We start from the raw sequence: 16,843 nt of genomic DNA, 5'->3' as shown, positions 1-16,843 counted from the left end.
ACTTCAACCAGAGGAGCCTACAGTATTTCTGAGAAAGCAGGAGATAGAGATAAGAGGGGAGAGACTGGAGAAAATATGACTCTAAAGGGGCTGTGACCAGTGGAGAAACTCCTGCTGAAGCACTGGGTAAGAAACAAGAAGCAGCAGAAGGAAGAGAACCACTACGCCCTGACCCACATCCCCTGTGCTGCCATCGCCTCATCGAAGGGACAGAGCATGGGGAACAGCCTGGAGACTGCAGAGCAGGGAAGAGAAGAGTCTGACAGGAAAGCTGAACACTGTTTTTTAAAGTGTTCATTTGTTTGCTTTTATTTCTCAATACCAGAATAAATAAGTAAAACTTTGTGTAAATTGACATACTAAATTAAATTCAATTCCCCAACTCAAAACTGTTTTGCTGCCTGCAATGGCACCTCAGACTATCACAAGCCCTCTAAATTCTCCCATGTAGTCTTGTTATTCAAGAGAACATTCAAATGTTTAAGAGCAAAAAACAGGATAAAATCCAGATGGACAAATGCAAACATGTCAAAAGCATGCACTCTCTTGAATGCAATGCTTATGTTGGCATCAAAGCCTTCATGTTAAATTCCATATCATATTTGGTATTTTACAACTGAGAAAGAACTTTTAACGACTCTCTGAAAACAAAAGGAAAAGTTGAAATTTCACTTTCAATTTGAAAGCAGAAAATACCAAGGAACTAACTCAGGTATTAAATGCATAAATGTATTTAGCCTACACCAAAGAACATTAAACAGTACATGAAAAGCATTTCAGTACAGTCACCAAAATACAGTGAAGTACTGCTGTACTAGCATTTACTGCACTTGGAATTTAATACATTACACCATGTTTCAAGTGCACTAAGTGAAAATTATTAATTTCAGTGCAGTCTCTCTCTGTTGGCAAGACTAGCATTTCTAAGCAGATCCATTAGATAATCCAACCACACAGCTACCCACTCTTCCTGGTTCAGGTAATTCCAGCAAATGGATAATCATTAAATTTACCTTGGTACCACTATATACACAGATCAAAAATAAAATTCACACCCACAGACACATTGGAATTTGAGTGTGGCAACACTTTCTACTCTATATTATTTCTGTTAAAAAAGCACCAGATCAAACTTCTAGCATTAAAGCCGAGTTCTAATTATATTCCAAACCACATCAAGAATTGAGTCTTATAACTTCCCTACCCCAAACATGAGTATGAACGTAGATGTAACTAAAACAAATTGAAATTCACTTCATGAGAATATCCTAAATTGTCAATAAATTTTCATTTTTCCCTTCTGAGCAAAAACAAGAAAATTAAATCGTGTCTAGTATCTCCAATACAATCTTTAAGAAATTTCTGAGAGGGAAGAGAAACAAGTAACCTGTTGGGACAAAAGTATTCCAATTTCTTCAAAATTACTAATCACACAAAATAACAAGTTAGGAGTATATAGGTACTTTTTCTAAATTACTTGATTTGGCAGTCAAAAATAATATGCTGGTTTTACCATTTCAAGAGCCAGAACAGTCCTGGCAAGACTTAACACAAACTTGCACAGAAAATATTTTAGTATTAAATGACTGGCAAAACATTTAAGAAATTTCTGTAATACCCCTTTTCCTCTTCGATTTCACAAACAAAATGTATACACATTTCCTACAGCAAATATGGTCTAATGGAGTATCAGTTAACTTTCACAACATTTTCAGTCTGCTATTAAAAATAAGCTTGAGATAGCCAAACAAATGGAATTAAAAAGGAGTACATTAACAAAAACTTGAGGAATAAAGATAAGTTGAACTCACTTTGGGTTGTTTTATTAGGTCAACCAAATCCTTTACTTGATGTCGTAGCAGATTTTGACATTTCCACATTTCATTCAATGCTCTAAAAATAGAAGACAATTAAAAGAACTGTCAAAATTATCTACTCAATGAACACAACTGTCCAAAATGAGTCTTTACAGTCTTTTCAATTTCAGACTCAGAAATGTACTTATCATCTGAACTTTCACTGCTGTGTGAGCAAAGGCTAAATGTTTCCTAGTAGGATAATATGGAAAATTTACTTGGTCATATTAGACTGGAATAAAGTGAGATTTTGAAGCAAGTTTCATTTCAGATGCTCATGTATACTGCCTTTCAAAGAAGGAGGAAGTAACTAATCTCTGCTCCATTAAGAACTCATTTGTACAAGCCTGAAATCACTCTTCCAAAAACATTCCAAGAAGTAGGTTAAAGCAGATGTTTAAGATTTTTATCACCAAAACAATGTTTTTCTTGCAGACAGGAAGCAGCTACTAAATGAATAAATTGCGAGAAGCGGACATGATTAAGTTTATAAGACATGCATGAAAGATGCTCAACAAAATAGAAAATTAGCACACTTTCCAGGAACAGTAAGTCATATAAATAAAGGTCACAGCTGCATTTAAAAAACTTACAGAATCCACAAGTTAAAAAATCAATCTATATAAATAACTGAACAAGTCTACGTCTTTAAAATGAGTACCGCTGCATACAAAAACTAGAGAATTCAGAAGTTACTTGTTGCCTGAAATAACAAGTACTGAAAAGCATCCATTCTGCACTTTCATTTAGTCTACACTAAAGATCACTAGAACAGTAACGTTTTATTTTTAATATACTATTCATAATTTTAGTTTATTAAAGTTTTTATATCTTTGGACAGGCAATACAAGAAATTCAGGGGATTTAAATATCAGTTTTTGCAGTACTGGAAGGCTTTGGGATCTTTTAAGGCATTCTTTCTCATATAAAGCCTTTTCTAGTCTCTTTCAAGGGAAAGAAAACCCCTATATTTGATTTTCAAGTGACTCAGTACTACTACATGAAAAACAAAGTAAAACTATCTAAAATGAATCCATTTGTGAACATCACAGCAGTTTAACTGTTATTAGTCAAATTCACATGCACGTACCTATTTTAAGGTGGAGAAGGCACCTAATCTAATAATAATTAAAATGCATACTGAAGGAGGAAAGACAAACAAGTAATTTCTTCTCATTCTTAAGTCATCTTGGCTGCTGCAACAAGTAGTATATTAATTGAGAAGTTGTCAGATAATATTTACGGCTGATCTAGCATATCTATGTTATCTCTTCGTAGACATAAAAAGACTGACGTGCACTCAAGCTTCTTTCCAGATCTTTGACACTACATTTTTTAGCTGTGTATGGTTGAAATGTACTGCATTTTGTTAGAAAACACCCTACGAGTTAATGGTTTTTTCAAAATCTCACTTGAAAAATAGATGCTATTTCTAGTTCTGTTTTCTAATAGTTTATAAACTATTTCTGTCCACTGACTTAGGCTACTCATAACAATTCAGTACTAATTTACAATAATATTTGTATTAAAAATTATTTTGCAAGTAGTAAAAAGCAGTACATACTTCACAGCATTTGAATCCAGTGTTGCATAAAGATAATACAAACACTTCATTCGTTCATTTGTTTCCAGGTTATGAGGGACCATGTACTGAGCAAAAATGCGTTCAACAAGCAACCTGAAAGACAGGATTAAGAAACTTAAACTGTGCAGGAGGAATATGGCCTGGAATTGTTGAAACATCAATTCAAAAATTCTCAGACCTATCTAGACATCAGTTGTTGTATAAAAAGATGGGGATATTCAGAAACCTAAAGGTCAAGTTAATTGACATAACTCAACATAAATTAAACAGAAATTGGTCATTATAGAAAATGCAATGCTAATGCTGGCAGTAGGAGATTTAACAGATAACATTATCAAAATCAGATGTATTAATCTAGAAGAAACCAAACAATTTTGGAGAAAGATATTAATTATCAACCCAATAAAATGTTATCATTTAATTTCACTACGAGTCAGTATTGGGGTAAATTCATGAACTGACCCAAACTAATTGGCTTAAAATAATACTACTAATAATAATACTTATAAAAAAAGAGGTATCATGTTGATTATATCACACAATGTCATGAAGCCCAGAAGGAGAATTCAGATACTAATTAGAAGGAGCTGACTTCCTTCCACCCTTCCCTGGCCCCTTCCCCACGGGCGGAGTCTAACCCATGTTTTTGCTTCCTCAATAAAAATGCAGGTATATTCCCAAGGGAATTATTAAAAGCTTCTGTGTAACATGAAGCTCCTTATTTGGAAACAGGAGAAGAGAGAGGTTTGGGCCTGACAGTTACTTAGAAAAGATTGAGGGGAAAAAAAACCAAAACCAAACCAAACCAAAAAAAAAAAAAAAAAAGGGAAATCAAGGATATGTTGTACTGTGATCAGTATTAAAGAATGGAGCAAATAGGTAAAAAAAAATCATGTATGTTTATGCTGGAAGACAAAAAAAAAATTCTTTGTGCACAGTTGGAGCAGGTGATCAAAACCCAAACCCAGCTAGTTTAAAAAGTTTAAGAAAAACATCAGTGGGTAACACTGGATCTAAAGACCCAGACAGTCCACTTCCAGGGTACCATGAAATAACTACTTGTTTTGACGAAAACTTTTTGAGGTTTTGAATTTTTGAAAAGACTTGTACAGGTTTGCAACGCCATTTATATCTCAACATGCTGTGAAGGCTCATTTCCAAAGCCAACATGATGACCTTGATTAGTCAAGGCAGACTTGTCCCCAAACTAGTTCCCCATGTGCAACCATCTATTTTTCAATACCAACAACCATATACAAGGCTACAAAGTATGACAGAGGCACTGCTTTCACCACAAATCCAGGACACAGTTCTAATTCACAACTACTGTACTACAGAAATCTAATTCTCTGCAGAGTAAGATGGCTTGCCCATTATCACTACACGTCCTATCTTTAAAACATACAGAAACAACACACAAATCTAAATCAACATCATTTAAGCAAATTCACTTACTAAATTTTAACATAAAAATCAACAAGTTACTGAAATTTAAACAAAAATCCCCTTTACAGAAGCAGTGGCAAAGTACAGCCAAAACTTTTGAAATATTCCAATGTATCTCACCCTTTGGAACCACTCTGGGCCTTAAAATAAGAAATAAATAAAGTAGAAGAAAACAACACAGGACAACATTTGGCTACAGCTATATTTAAGATTATGCACTGAATCAAAATGTACAGGATTATCAAGATTCCTCCTTCTCATCAGCACTGAAGCACAAAGGAAAAACAAATCTTTCTAACAAGTTACAACACTTAGCCTCTGAATCACCCAGCTTTTACAACTAGCTTACCGGTCATCAATACTGTTTTGATAATATATGTGCAGAAGCTTATCTTTGATCCATGATATCTGTTTTGCAGCTTCTTTTCCTGCTTCTGATTGCAGTGAATATTTCTTGTATATCTGTGCAAGTCCCATCATAGCTTCCTTCCTCACTCTCCACTTGAGAAAAAGAAATAGCAGCCAGTTTAGCAGTTCAAAACTCAAAGTTTGAAAACACTGCAGAATTTGGTAAGTATTTCATATTCAACATCAAAATAACATAATTTAATTGGCAAAAAAGTTAAATTGAGTCCTAAGTGCAACAGTTTCTCATTAGGACATATGTTGCATCATATCTGTTACACTAAACCTTTCAACACCAGTAACTACCATTTAAGTATACCTCTTGCATTTAGAATTATTACAGATTTAGCCAACATCCTTTCTCACACTCTGTATCTGCGATTGTGTTATGGCTGCAACAAGGAAAAGCATGTCACCAAATAAAAAAAAACACAGTAGGCGTTAATTTTAGAAGTTTGCCATCAACAAACTGGTTTACTATGCTTTAAAAGAGACAGGAAACCTAATAAATTTTACCAAATAATGCAATAGAGCTAAACTAACATTCAAGACTATTCAAATTTGAAAGCTATTACACTGATTTGCAGTCTTTCAATGATCTAATTAAAAGCAGGTAATCTACAATTAAATATAGTACATTCTGAAACCTGCTTGAAAAATTTTTTAAGAAAAATGCTAGAATTTTTTACAAGGGTCCTCTTTGACTTAGAAGTTTAACTAGAACTGGACAACTGGAACAACATTGTTGTGCTGCAGCCAATTTAATTATTTAAATCATATCACCTTAAATAAAACACAGCACAATGAAAAATGTAGCATTATAGTCATGGGAAGAAACTACCTCACTAAATAGATTGGTTTTCATTTGTAATTTTAAAATCAGTATAGCATTTTTTAGAAGTGCTGATTTTAAGAAAGCTGACTAGTACAGTTTAGAAGTGTAACACACAGCCCTTATTAATGCTAATTATGTCTTACCCGCTTGTCCAGTGTCCTTTCTCTGACGAAATTAAGCAGGTGATCATTGACAAGCAAAAGATCTTTTTTAGCAGCAGTAACTATGGATACTATAACATCATGCCGTATGGCCTCTTCAGGATCATGTGACCTTACTTTCAGATATTCTGAGGGAAAAATGAGTAAGTGTAAGTACACAACTTTAGCTACTTTCCTCACTAGACAGAAACGGAAAAATTATTTTCTTCTGTTTGAAACATCAGCATCAAGAAACAAACAGTATGCTCCAAGACTAACGGGAATGTCAGTAAAACTTTGTATTTGCTTGGAATACCAAATACTTATATTACTGGCATCATTGAAATAAGAATTATGTGGTTACTTTTTTTTTTTTAATTCTTTCTTATAGTAGTTACACTATGTATACATTTGCAACTATTATAGCCAAGCAGGACTGGATCTGTAGAGCAGAATAAGACACTGCTTGAGAACTTGCTAACTACATTATATATATTTTAAGCTCTTACGTCAGGCTAGAGGCTACTCTCTTCCTGCAGATTCTATCCCTTTTGGCTCCTAGAGCACATTAGTTGCACTGCCACTCACAATTTCCTTATTATCCACAAGGAATCTAGTTCACCTGCTCTAGGAATACTTGACAGTATAAGCCACATAAGCATTGTGAGCAGGGACAAATCAAGAGATACTTCCAACTATAAAGCTTACTTAGACACATCCTAGTTTATCCAACTTAAAACAATTTTTCTAGATTATTTTGGCACACTGCTACTTATTTGCTAATACCACTAATCTTACACTATCAACACTAAAACTTCTGCTTTTAGGCGTCAAATTTGTTAGCTACCTATTGTCATTTTAGAAAGCTGGCAAATAAAATGGCAAAGCTCATTTATCTTTTTAGCTGCATTTGAGGTTATTTTAAAAGCACAAAAGGGTAGGAACAGGCACACAGAAGTTAAGATTGCAGTACACTGCATATATCAGTGCAACACTGAGGACTTCAGGAAACTTTGTAAATTCACACTTTACTCTGGACGAAATAACCAGAGGTTACTGTTCTCTTATCACTGTTCAATGACCAGTGAGAATTTTCAAGTCTCATCTGAAACACTGGCATTAATGGTAATCAGCCCAAGTGTCAAAAGAACACACTCCAAAATAATACTTTGCAGTTATGGAGGTTATGAAATTTTAAATCCAAATAAGCCTTTTTAAAAAAACCTATTGTTTCACAGGAATATAAACTAAAAAAAAATCAAAAATACTGCCATTGCACAAAACAATTCTGATGTCCAATACCAGTGAGCCAGAGAAATTTTTCAACAATTTGACTTTGATAAGCACTGTGGGGAGAGAGAGGAGGGGCAAGCAAAATTACATTTCCCAGAGGATACCATTAGAGGGGGCACAAAGTCTTTCTGCAGTGTGAAAAAAAGAAAAAGAAATATTGAAAATATAATTCTGATAATCAAAAGGGAAAATATTTTTACCATTCCATTAAGGAAGGACCCAGAACCTTTTGGGTTTTTTAGGCTGACTTAACAATACAGAATCACAGAATATTCTGAGTTGGAAGGGACCCACAAGGATCATCAAGTCCAACCCTTAAGTGAATGGCCCATATGGGGATCAAACCTACAACCACGGTGTTCCATGCGCCAGCCAACTGAGCTAATCTCTGGATAACACTGCAACTACAGGATGACTCCAGCTTGTCTCTATTTGTGGCCAATTTGACAAATGCTCAGCAAGCAGGAGAGCAATCCCATGCACTTTACAGTCCTTTAAACTCCCTCCTTAGACCAACTAGACAAGGATATTGCCTCAAAAAAACTACAAGTAGTTGATTGACCAGGGGAAGATACAGTCTCCAGAGCAAATCAACCAATTCTCATTAATTACACTTTTTTTTTTATTATGACACGAGGAGCAGCAAATACTAAATGCTTCCATTGATGCCAGTTGCCTACTTCCTACAGAGGTCTTGAATTACAGGCTGTGTTTGATCTGAAGGAGGTGGAATTGTGAAGCTGTGGTCACAGCTATGAAGACTGTTTTCATGTTTTAGACAGTGGCTGTATAAGACTTAAACATTCCAGCTTTGTGGAACTTAAGTCTCCCCTCTGCACCCTAATTAATAAATGCCAGGACCATCAGGTTAGCCAGACTGCTTTACCTGATCCCATGGTGCTTAATTTCAGCAGGAGTTGGGAATGTAACTACGGTATGAGAGGGAGAGAGAGAGATCTCTGGTTAAGGCATTCTTAGTGTACAATCCCCTCAGCCTGAGAAGCAACACTGAAGGCAGGGACTTTGGCTTAGAACTCCAACATCAGTTAGGTCCTCCACAACATCCGACAGCATTACTTAGGATTACAACTGGCCTTCTTGACTTCTCCAGGAGACTTTAAGTGGTATTTTAATGTTATAATAAAACTGATACCTGTTAAGTCCTTTGCCAGGTCAGGATGGTTCATAAGGCAGTGACTCGCAAATTTGACACACTCAAGGCGAATAGGTACGTGGATATCATTAAACCTAGTTACAAACAAGAAAATACATTACAACAACAAAAATTCCACTTCCATCAAAGCAATATGTTCACTTCTACACAATATCAAATACTTCTGAAAGTATTTTTTATGCTTCCCATGTATGGTTACGTGCATACAGCATCTCTAATTTCACAGTATTAAGTAGACTGTCTTTAGCTCAAGAAAAAATTCTCATACTCATTTATTAATTCATGTTCTGAACATGAAAAGAAATACCTTCTCCAGGTACACCTTAAAAACTCCCAGACAGACAAAAAAAACTATTTATTAGAAAGATGTGTGATACATTTTAATTCCTTTTCTGTAATGTTACCCATAATTAACCATGAACCATGTATCAGAAACTCAAAATTTTATTACTGTGACATTCATTCCCTCATTATACTGTATGACAGATAACAAACATGCACATCTAGTCTACTACACATTTCTTTTGAGATGGATCACAGAATAAGATTTCCTTTTGAAAGACTGAATTAAATTAGATGTTTGAAAACTAGTATTTTCTCATTGTTAATTTTCATGTAAGTAATTTTATAACAAAACTGTTGATTTAATTATTTACAGACAACACTTTCAAAATTAAATGCATTTTCAAGCTATCCTCAAAACACTTGGTTTGAAATAAATTAAAAATGTAATTTTAGAAGACCGTTGCTGTCAAAATGCTTATTTATCAAAAAAAATAGATTTTAAGGAATAACTGTTTTAGTAAAAGCCAGGTCAAGAGATTTTTAAGAATGCCTCCTTCGATAATACAGCTATTATAACTTAGTGAAAATCTTCAGAAGTAGTAAATGCATAAATGTGATTCATAACCAGTTGAAAACAGTTATTGTAAATAAACTGCACATAATCACATTGTAAGACAATGAAGCCTTCTCCTCTGTGCCCAATTAGATGTGGTATTTTTTGATGACATTCCGTGTTTTAAATAGTTATATACTTTCAAGCAAAATACCTTGCTTCAACTAAGTTTCTTGCACTCTTAAAAGTAGCATTTCCTTGAGGACTCTGATTTTGATATGATATTGCTGATTTTGATATGATATTTGATATGATAATGCTACATTATAAACTATGGCATTTGTAATAAATTCAAGAATTTATCCTCTTTTACTCAAATCAAAAATATTTTCTTCATAGTAGCCTAATTTAAGTTTCTCCTGACTACAAGCTTCAGCTATATTTTCTATCTCAAACTGGCAGAATATTTCAAAAACAAAAGTATGTTTGCAGTATTGTGAATACTATATACTTTTAAGGTACTCCTACCATAAAAAAAATTGAAACTCATACACAAAGACTGTACATAAAAGCCTCAAAAGCAGTTCTAATATCACCTGATACTGAAAATGTCATTTGATGCCATTTTAGAATTATCCATCATCAAACAGTTTGACTTGTGAAGAAATTACAATAAAGTATTCGTTTTTCTTGACAATGGCAATAAAGCTAGTTGAAAAAAATGAACTTTAAGGAGATGATTCGTAAATGTTCATTCTGCAGAATGACAGATGTGGAAGATACATTTTAAATTGCTTTCACATGATCTGTCAGATTTCAGATAAAGCAGCAGGAAGGAATTCACGCTTAGCTGTGTCACTTTAAAAAAAAAAAAACCAAACCAGCTGAATTTGACTTCACTAAACGTTTTTCCTCCCTAGACAGGGAACTAAACCAGAATATACCTCCCCAGGTAGCACTGCCAAAGTGGTTTGTTTTGAGATGCCAACTCCGAATCCTTCGCCCCAAACATTTTTGCTAGAAGTTTTACAACCTGCAGACGTTCTTCATTGTCATTGCTCTGGAAAATGAACAGATTATTTTAAAATTTAAAAGGAAAACTACCCCAAAAAACAGAGTTCTGTTTTGTGCAGTTTTTCCACTGATACACTTACATATTTCTAGAAATATCACAATACAGATCAGTAGACTTCTCGTGTATACAAATGTCTATCTCAAGACAAAAACCCTTCACTATTTTTTTGAGAAAACAAAATAAAGACAGAGAAAACAAAAAACAAGGTAGAGACAAAAAATGTTGTGACCAAAGCCTGGTGAAAAATATCTATTTTTAACACTTACTTAAAGGTTACTGATTGTTAGGAAATCTGATATGTGTCTGTACAAATTCAGACACAACACAAAACTTACAAAAGTCAGTCTATGCTTTTCTGCACATAAAGGTTTACAGTTCTATAGAACAGGGCTTAATTGCTTAATTAAAAATATTTAGTTAAAAATAACAGTTTCCAGGATACAAGTTTCTAGAGAACATCAGATTAAGTACCCAAGATCTGAGTTCCACAGGATGTGGTCCTGTATTCAAAACTGCTGAGATACAACAGATAGTCTTCCATTTATATTTAATATTAGCCCTAACAATGATAGTGAAAATGTACTGGAGAAGGCCTTGTTTTATCACTGTTTTGCATTACATTCTTTAATACAACACACAGTATGTGAACCTTCATACATACTTCGGAAATGTATGCTACCATATTAGCATGTACTTATGTTCACCAATTTTTTTCCTTTGCTTATTAAAGAAAAGGGAGAAAACCCAATCGGTTGCAAGAATTCCTTGACAAGGGAGTAGCTAAAATTAATTTATATTAATTAGATATTATTAATCCCTTATTATTACCAGGTTGCTTTCTGGTAAAAGATAAGAACTGCGCAAAGTACTGCTTTTTTCTAGCATCTTTGAATTCTTATAAGTTCAGCATCACCTTTTGAACGTGAACAAGAAATAAGAGCACAATAGCTGTCAGAGTTCTTTTATACAACACCACAGTTTGAGACAAACTATTTCTCCTGACTCAATACCATAAAAGGGCTGAAATGTTTGCCAGCAAGTCTTTTTAATTCAGAATCCTAAGAACAGTAAAAGCATTTGTAAAATCATTAAAGTAACAGAGCAAGAAAAATAAGGCTGAATTAATTTCTAACAGTGATATATAACATTACAAAAGACTCATTCTCTTGAATACACTTAAGTATTTGAAGCATTAACAGCAAATCATTAATTTTTTTTGCATTTGACTATTTTTTCCAATTAACATTCAAATTGACATTACTGAAAGCATTCTACAACCACCTCCTCTTAATCTGCAATAAATGATATTGTTTTTTCTTAATGAGTTTCAGCCCATTATACTACAAATTCTTATTCTGTGGGCCATGGTTAAGAACTTCTAATTTTTTTTTTTTTGCCTACATTAGTCCAACCTCCATGATTCATGTCCTATCCACTCCTGCTTAAACAAACAAAACATTAAAAATATTAAGCATCTCTGAATTGTTTTAGATAACCAACACAAACTCAGAGCAAGACACTCCAGAAGGTAGAAGGAAGGAGCTGGGTGGAAGAGCTGGGAGCACACTAAACATTCAACTACTTAATTATAAGCCAGAAATATAGAGGGGAAAAAGACAACCAAACAAAAGAAAACAAACCCACAAAACAACAAAACCCTAAAATATCCTTAATGAATTAGTTGCAGAAGAAGCTTTTGCTGTATCAGCCACTAATCCAAATATAAGAGAACCTACTAGTCCTGTCGTAAAAACAACAAATATTTGTGATTATGGGCCTTGGCGTATAATCATTTGGTCCTTTCTAAATTTTGTGCCCTGATGTTGCCTTCCTTGAAACATGGTTATATACACTCCTAAGGGTAACAAAAATAAACCTGTACTTCTTATTGAATGAATGCACTGCTGCTACAGTCTCTCTCCTTTATTCTACTTTAGTCTCCACTCTTTTTTCCGAGGGTGAAAAAAAAGGGGTCTCAAACTCTGAAAAAATCTTTATCTTTCTCCATTCTATGAGACATTGTGTACTTGAAGAGTCACACCCTTCACCTCTCAGGGAAATTCAGCACTCTTAATAGTGCTCTATCATGACTTGTTAATACAAATTGACACTGAACATGGATATTTTCAGTTCCCCATACATGCCCCCAGCACACAGCCAAAGCTGCTCCTTGGCCTAGACATTTGAGTCTGGCAGTTACAGCAGCTGAAGCCAGTCAGGTTGTTACCACTGCTGAGTCCAAAAGAATAGGCAGCACTCAGGATCTGTGGACATTTGGGAATAAGAAGTGGACACATAACCCAAAACTTTTGAAAATTTTAATTCCCATATCCAGGAAGAAAGGCAGCTCCAAAACAAGAAGTCAACCTTTTATTGATTTTATTCATTACATCCTCTTGGTTTAGTAAGACAGTAAGATAAAAGCCCAAATCCCATGACAATTATTTCCAAAACAGTCTATTGATGAGCCTTCCATTCTCCTGAACATTAAAATGTTATTTGCTGTCTGTAACAGAAATTTCTAAAATTCAAATATGAAATTTGAAAAAATTTCCTTTTCTGCAGTTTCTTCTACAAGCTGACCTATACAATAATAGTTAGTTCCTTCCTGAACCCATAATGCTTCAGTACTGGATCTCTAAACTCGGCACCTTAAAATGCCAAGATCAGGCACAAATTACTGACCCTCACAGAACAGGTTAAGTTAAATGAATATCAGTGCTCATTCTCCTGTTAATTCCCCAGGCTCCTTTGCAAAATCAGGCAAAAAACCAAATTACTAGTAAGAAGCAACCATGATTTCACATAGCTCTCACAGAGCTTAACAACAGAGTTCTGCCACCTGAGAACACAGGAGCTTTTTCTTTACATAAATCTACAGAGGTGTGGCAGGTTGACCCCAGCCAAAAGCCAAACACTCACCCAGGCCCTCTCTCACTCTCCTCTCCAACACAGAGAGCAAGGGAAGGGAAGAGAAGAGAAGGAAAGTTAAAAGGCCCACAGATCAAGATAACAAGAGTTTAATAGGTAAAGAAAAAGCTGTGTAGGCAAGCAGAGCAAAAAAGAGGATTTCATTCACTACCTGCCATCGGCAGGGAGATGTCCCGGCACCTGCTGGAAAGCAGGGTCTCCACTCGCAAAGTGCACACTTGGGAAGACAAACAGCATGAACACAAACATAATCCTTTCCTCCTCCTTTCCCTGACCTTTTGTTGCTGAGCCTGTGTCACCTTTCAAACTTCTGCCTTACTTGGGGGGAGAAGGGGGAGTGGCACAGGGAGAAAGCCTTTACCTGTGTCTTCACTGTTGTACCAAAATGGCAAGGTGCTTGAACACTAGGTGGCCACATCGTTTACATCCCAAATAGTAAGTAGGTTCAACAGTATTACTGAGGCACCTAAACTCTCTCACAAGTTTCATACTAAGAGTCTTTTAACCCCTCTACACATGGTCAAAAACTTATTTGGTCTCTGATGGGAAAGCCTGTGGATTTTACCCCCACTCAGAGAGACAGTCTACAACCCTAAACCCATGAAGATAAACCAGGAGGCTTCCTGACAGAAAGAGTGCAAAAAATGTCATGCAGATGGAGAGCAAGAGATTTGGATCCCCTCAGGTAACGAGTCACAAACTCAAAGATGTTTGTTTACATCCTCAAACACCCATCAGCCACAGAGACTGGGAACAAGGCAGCCCAGTCAACTGGAAGGCAGTGGAGATGGCTCAGTGAAGCTTACTTGGTGGTTAGGGGAAAATCATCATCACTTCATTTTCAAAACATGCCACAAAACCATAGGATCACAGAGTCGTAAAGGTTGGAAAAATAAAATCTTTAAGATTCTTGAGCCCAACCATTAATCAAGCACCACCATGTTTACAAAGAAACTATTACATCCACTTGCCTTCTCCAAACTTCCAGAGATGGTGATTCCACCACTTCCTAAGAAGCCTGTTCCAATTCCTGACAACTCTTTAAGTGAAGAATTTTTGACTAATATCAAATCTAAGCTTCCCCAGGTGCAACTCGAGGTCATTTTCTCTGGTCTAGTCACTTATTACCTGGGAGAAGAGACTGACCCCCCCCATTTCCTACATCCTCCTTTCAGGTTGTTGTACAGTGATAGGGTCTCCCTCGAGCCTCTTTCTCGAGGCTAAATGTTTAGAAGCAAAGAAATAAGGCATTACACAGAAATTCTGTTTCATGTACAGAATATGCAACTAGAGTTAACACTGCTGATACCAGGAGGAATCCATTCAATTTCATGCAGAACTTGCCAATTTTACACCTGAAACCAAGCCTGCACCTCAGCTTTCAAGTGAGCCAGAACACTTGATGTCTTGCTCAGGTAAGTCTACCACAAGTGTACTTCACCTGGCCAAAATTTGTTATCACTTACTGCTTTTGAAGCCAACTAAACAGAAATGTACATTTTCAAGAACACAGAGAAAATTATTCAATTTGTCTTTGTAAAGCACAGATAAAATGACCCATTCCGTGTGTTCAATGCATGCAAAATGAGATCATTCTGGCACATCTCCACAACTCAGTTGTTCAGACAATCACAGCTTTTCTTCAACACTGGACACAAGAGGAAAGTTTTTCACCATGAGGTCAATCAGCCATTGGAATAATCTCCCCAGGGAAACAGTAGATTCCCCGATATAGGACATTTTAAGATCCAGCTAGACAGAGTGCTGGGCCATTTTGTCTAGACTTTGCTTTTGCCAAGAAAATTTTATCTAAATCATCCTTGAGGTCCCTTTCAACGTGGTATTCTATGATCATCTGCTAAGGAATAATACAAATCTTAGCAGTAAAGCAGCAATATGACATCTTAGAATACACTAACTGTCCCACTACCTCATAAGCATTACTTGAGTGTTTGCCTCTAGTATTTGCCTTCTATTATCACAACTGTGGATTCAAGAGCCATATCAGATAATTTCATAGCATAAAAGCTGGATGTTCCTGTGAAGCTATGTATTTGATCTAAATACACTTTACAAACTTTTATTTAAATACCTAGTAGTCCATGGTAAGTGAGCTCAGAAGGACAAGGCTCCTTAACTGGGCATACAGAGAGACACAGGACCATGTGCCAAATCCAGAAAAGACAAAATCACTGAGTCAAGCCCTGAATGATATGCAGGGTTCACCAAAGTTGTTAGCTATTGTATCGTTAATTTTAATTAACCTTTATTGAAAAAGACAACTCCTCTCTCCCAATTTTCAGTATGGACTGTCACGCATGATTTTCCTTTACCAGCCACCTGACCCAAGGCCTCATCAAGCTTAACAGGGTTACTGCAGTCCAGTTTCTTTTCACTCAAAGCAACAGAAAAATTGGCTGTCTTCAACCATAAACACTCTGAGTTTCATTGAAATCACACTCTCTTCTCAACACACTAATGAGCTATTTACCTGGAACTAAATGAAAAGATGTTTGACACTAGCTGCTGCTGTTTACAATAAAGCTAAAGCTATTGTTGGAGTGGAAAGTATTTAATCATCACTGGCAAGTCTGCATACAGAATAAACTTGTGTTGATCTCAGAAAAAAACACAGGGTGACTACATTTCATTAATATTTTAGAACACTTATCTTCAAAATACTCTTCTCACCACAGAAAGATCTTAAAGACCCCTCAACTCATTTAGAGCCATAAAATGATTTGGGTTGGAAGGGACTTCTAAGGACATCCTTCAACTCGCCTGCTGTGGGCAGGAACATCTCCCACTAGACCAGGTTGCTCAAAGCCCCATCCAATATGGCCTTAAACACTTCCAGAGATGAAGCACCAACTTCTCTGGGAAACCAGTTCTAGCATCTCAAAATTTAACCCAGGTGTATCCTATTCCAAATAGAGGTACTTTTTTGCTTCCTTAAAAGATGGATCATTTGACAGCCAATGGGACAAAACAGGCATATATTACATTTTCTTATAAGTAAAATATCAAAACACACACCAGGAGTAAGAAGATGATTACAATGCTTTTGAATAGCTACAAACTATATTGAGTTCAAGAAGACATCAAGGAATAACAGTAGTAAGAATGTAACTCTAGAAACCTACATATCTCCTGGAAACATTGTTAAACTGGATCTTGCAGACGTCAAGCACTTACCCTTGAGGGTTCAGACCACAGTGAGAACTACACTAAGGATGAAGGAGACAAAGCAACAAAATACATGTAC

General features: G+C 35.7%; 1 protein-coding gene across 4 annotated transcripts in view; it reads right to left on the bottom strand.

Annotated features, from left to right (window-relative positions):
• The window catches only part of PDS5B (PDS5 cohesin associated factor B), a 101,826-nt gene that overhangs the window by 44,441 nt on the left and 40,542 nt on the right, over positions 1-16,843 (bottom strand). For all 4 annotated transcript variants that reach the window (XM_039566301.1, XM_039566292.1, XM_039566306.1 and 1 more), the window contains exons 9-14: positions 10,517-10,632; positions 8,714-8,808; positions 6,271-6,416; positions 5,237-5,388; positions 3,421-3,534; positions 1,812-1,893 (exon numbers count right to left, since the gene is read on the bottom strand). In XM_039566301.1, coding sequence (XP_039422235.1) covers positions 1,812-1,893; positions 3,421-3,534; positions 5,237-5,388; positions 6,271-6,416; positions 8,714-8,808; positions 10,517-10,632 — 705 coding nt within the window. The remainder of the gene's footprint in view (positions 1-1,811; positions 1,894-3,420; positions 3,535-5,236; positions 5,389-6,270; positions 6,417-8,713; positions 8,809-10,516; positions 10,633-16,843) is intronic.

This window comes from Corvus cornix, chromosome 1, assembly GCF_000738735.6.
Source record: "Corvus cornix cornix isolate S_Up_H32 chromosome 1, ASM73873v5, whole genome shotgun sequence".
Taxonomy (NCBI): domain Eukaryota; kingdom Metazoa; phylum Chordata; class Aves; order Passeriformes; family Corvidae; genus Corvus; species Corvus cornix.
This window is presented reverse-complemented; position numbering and strand designations above follow the sequence as displayed.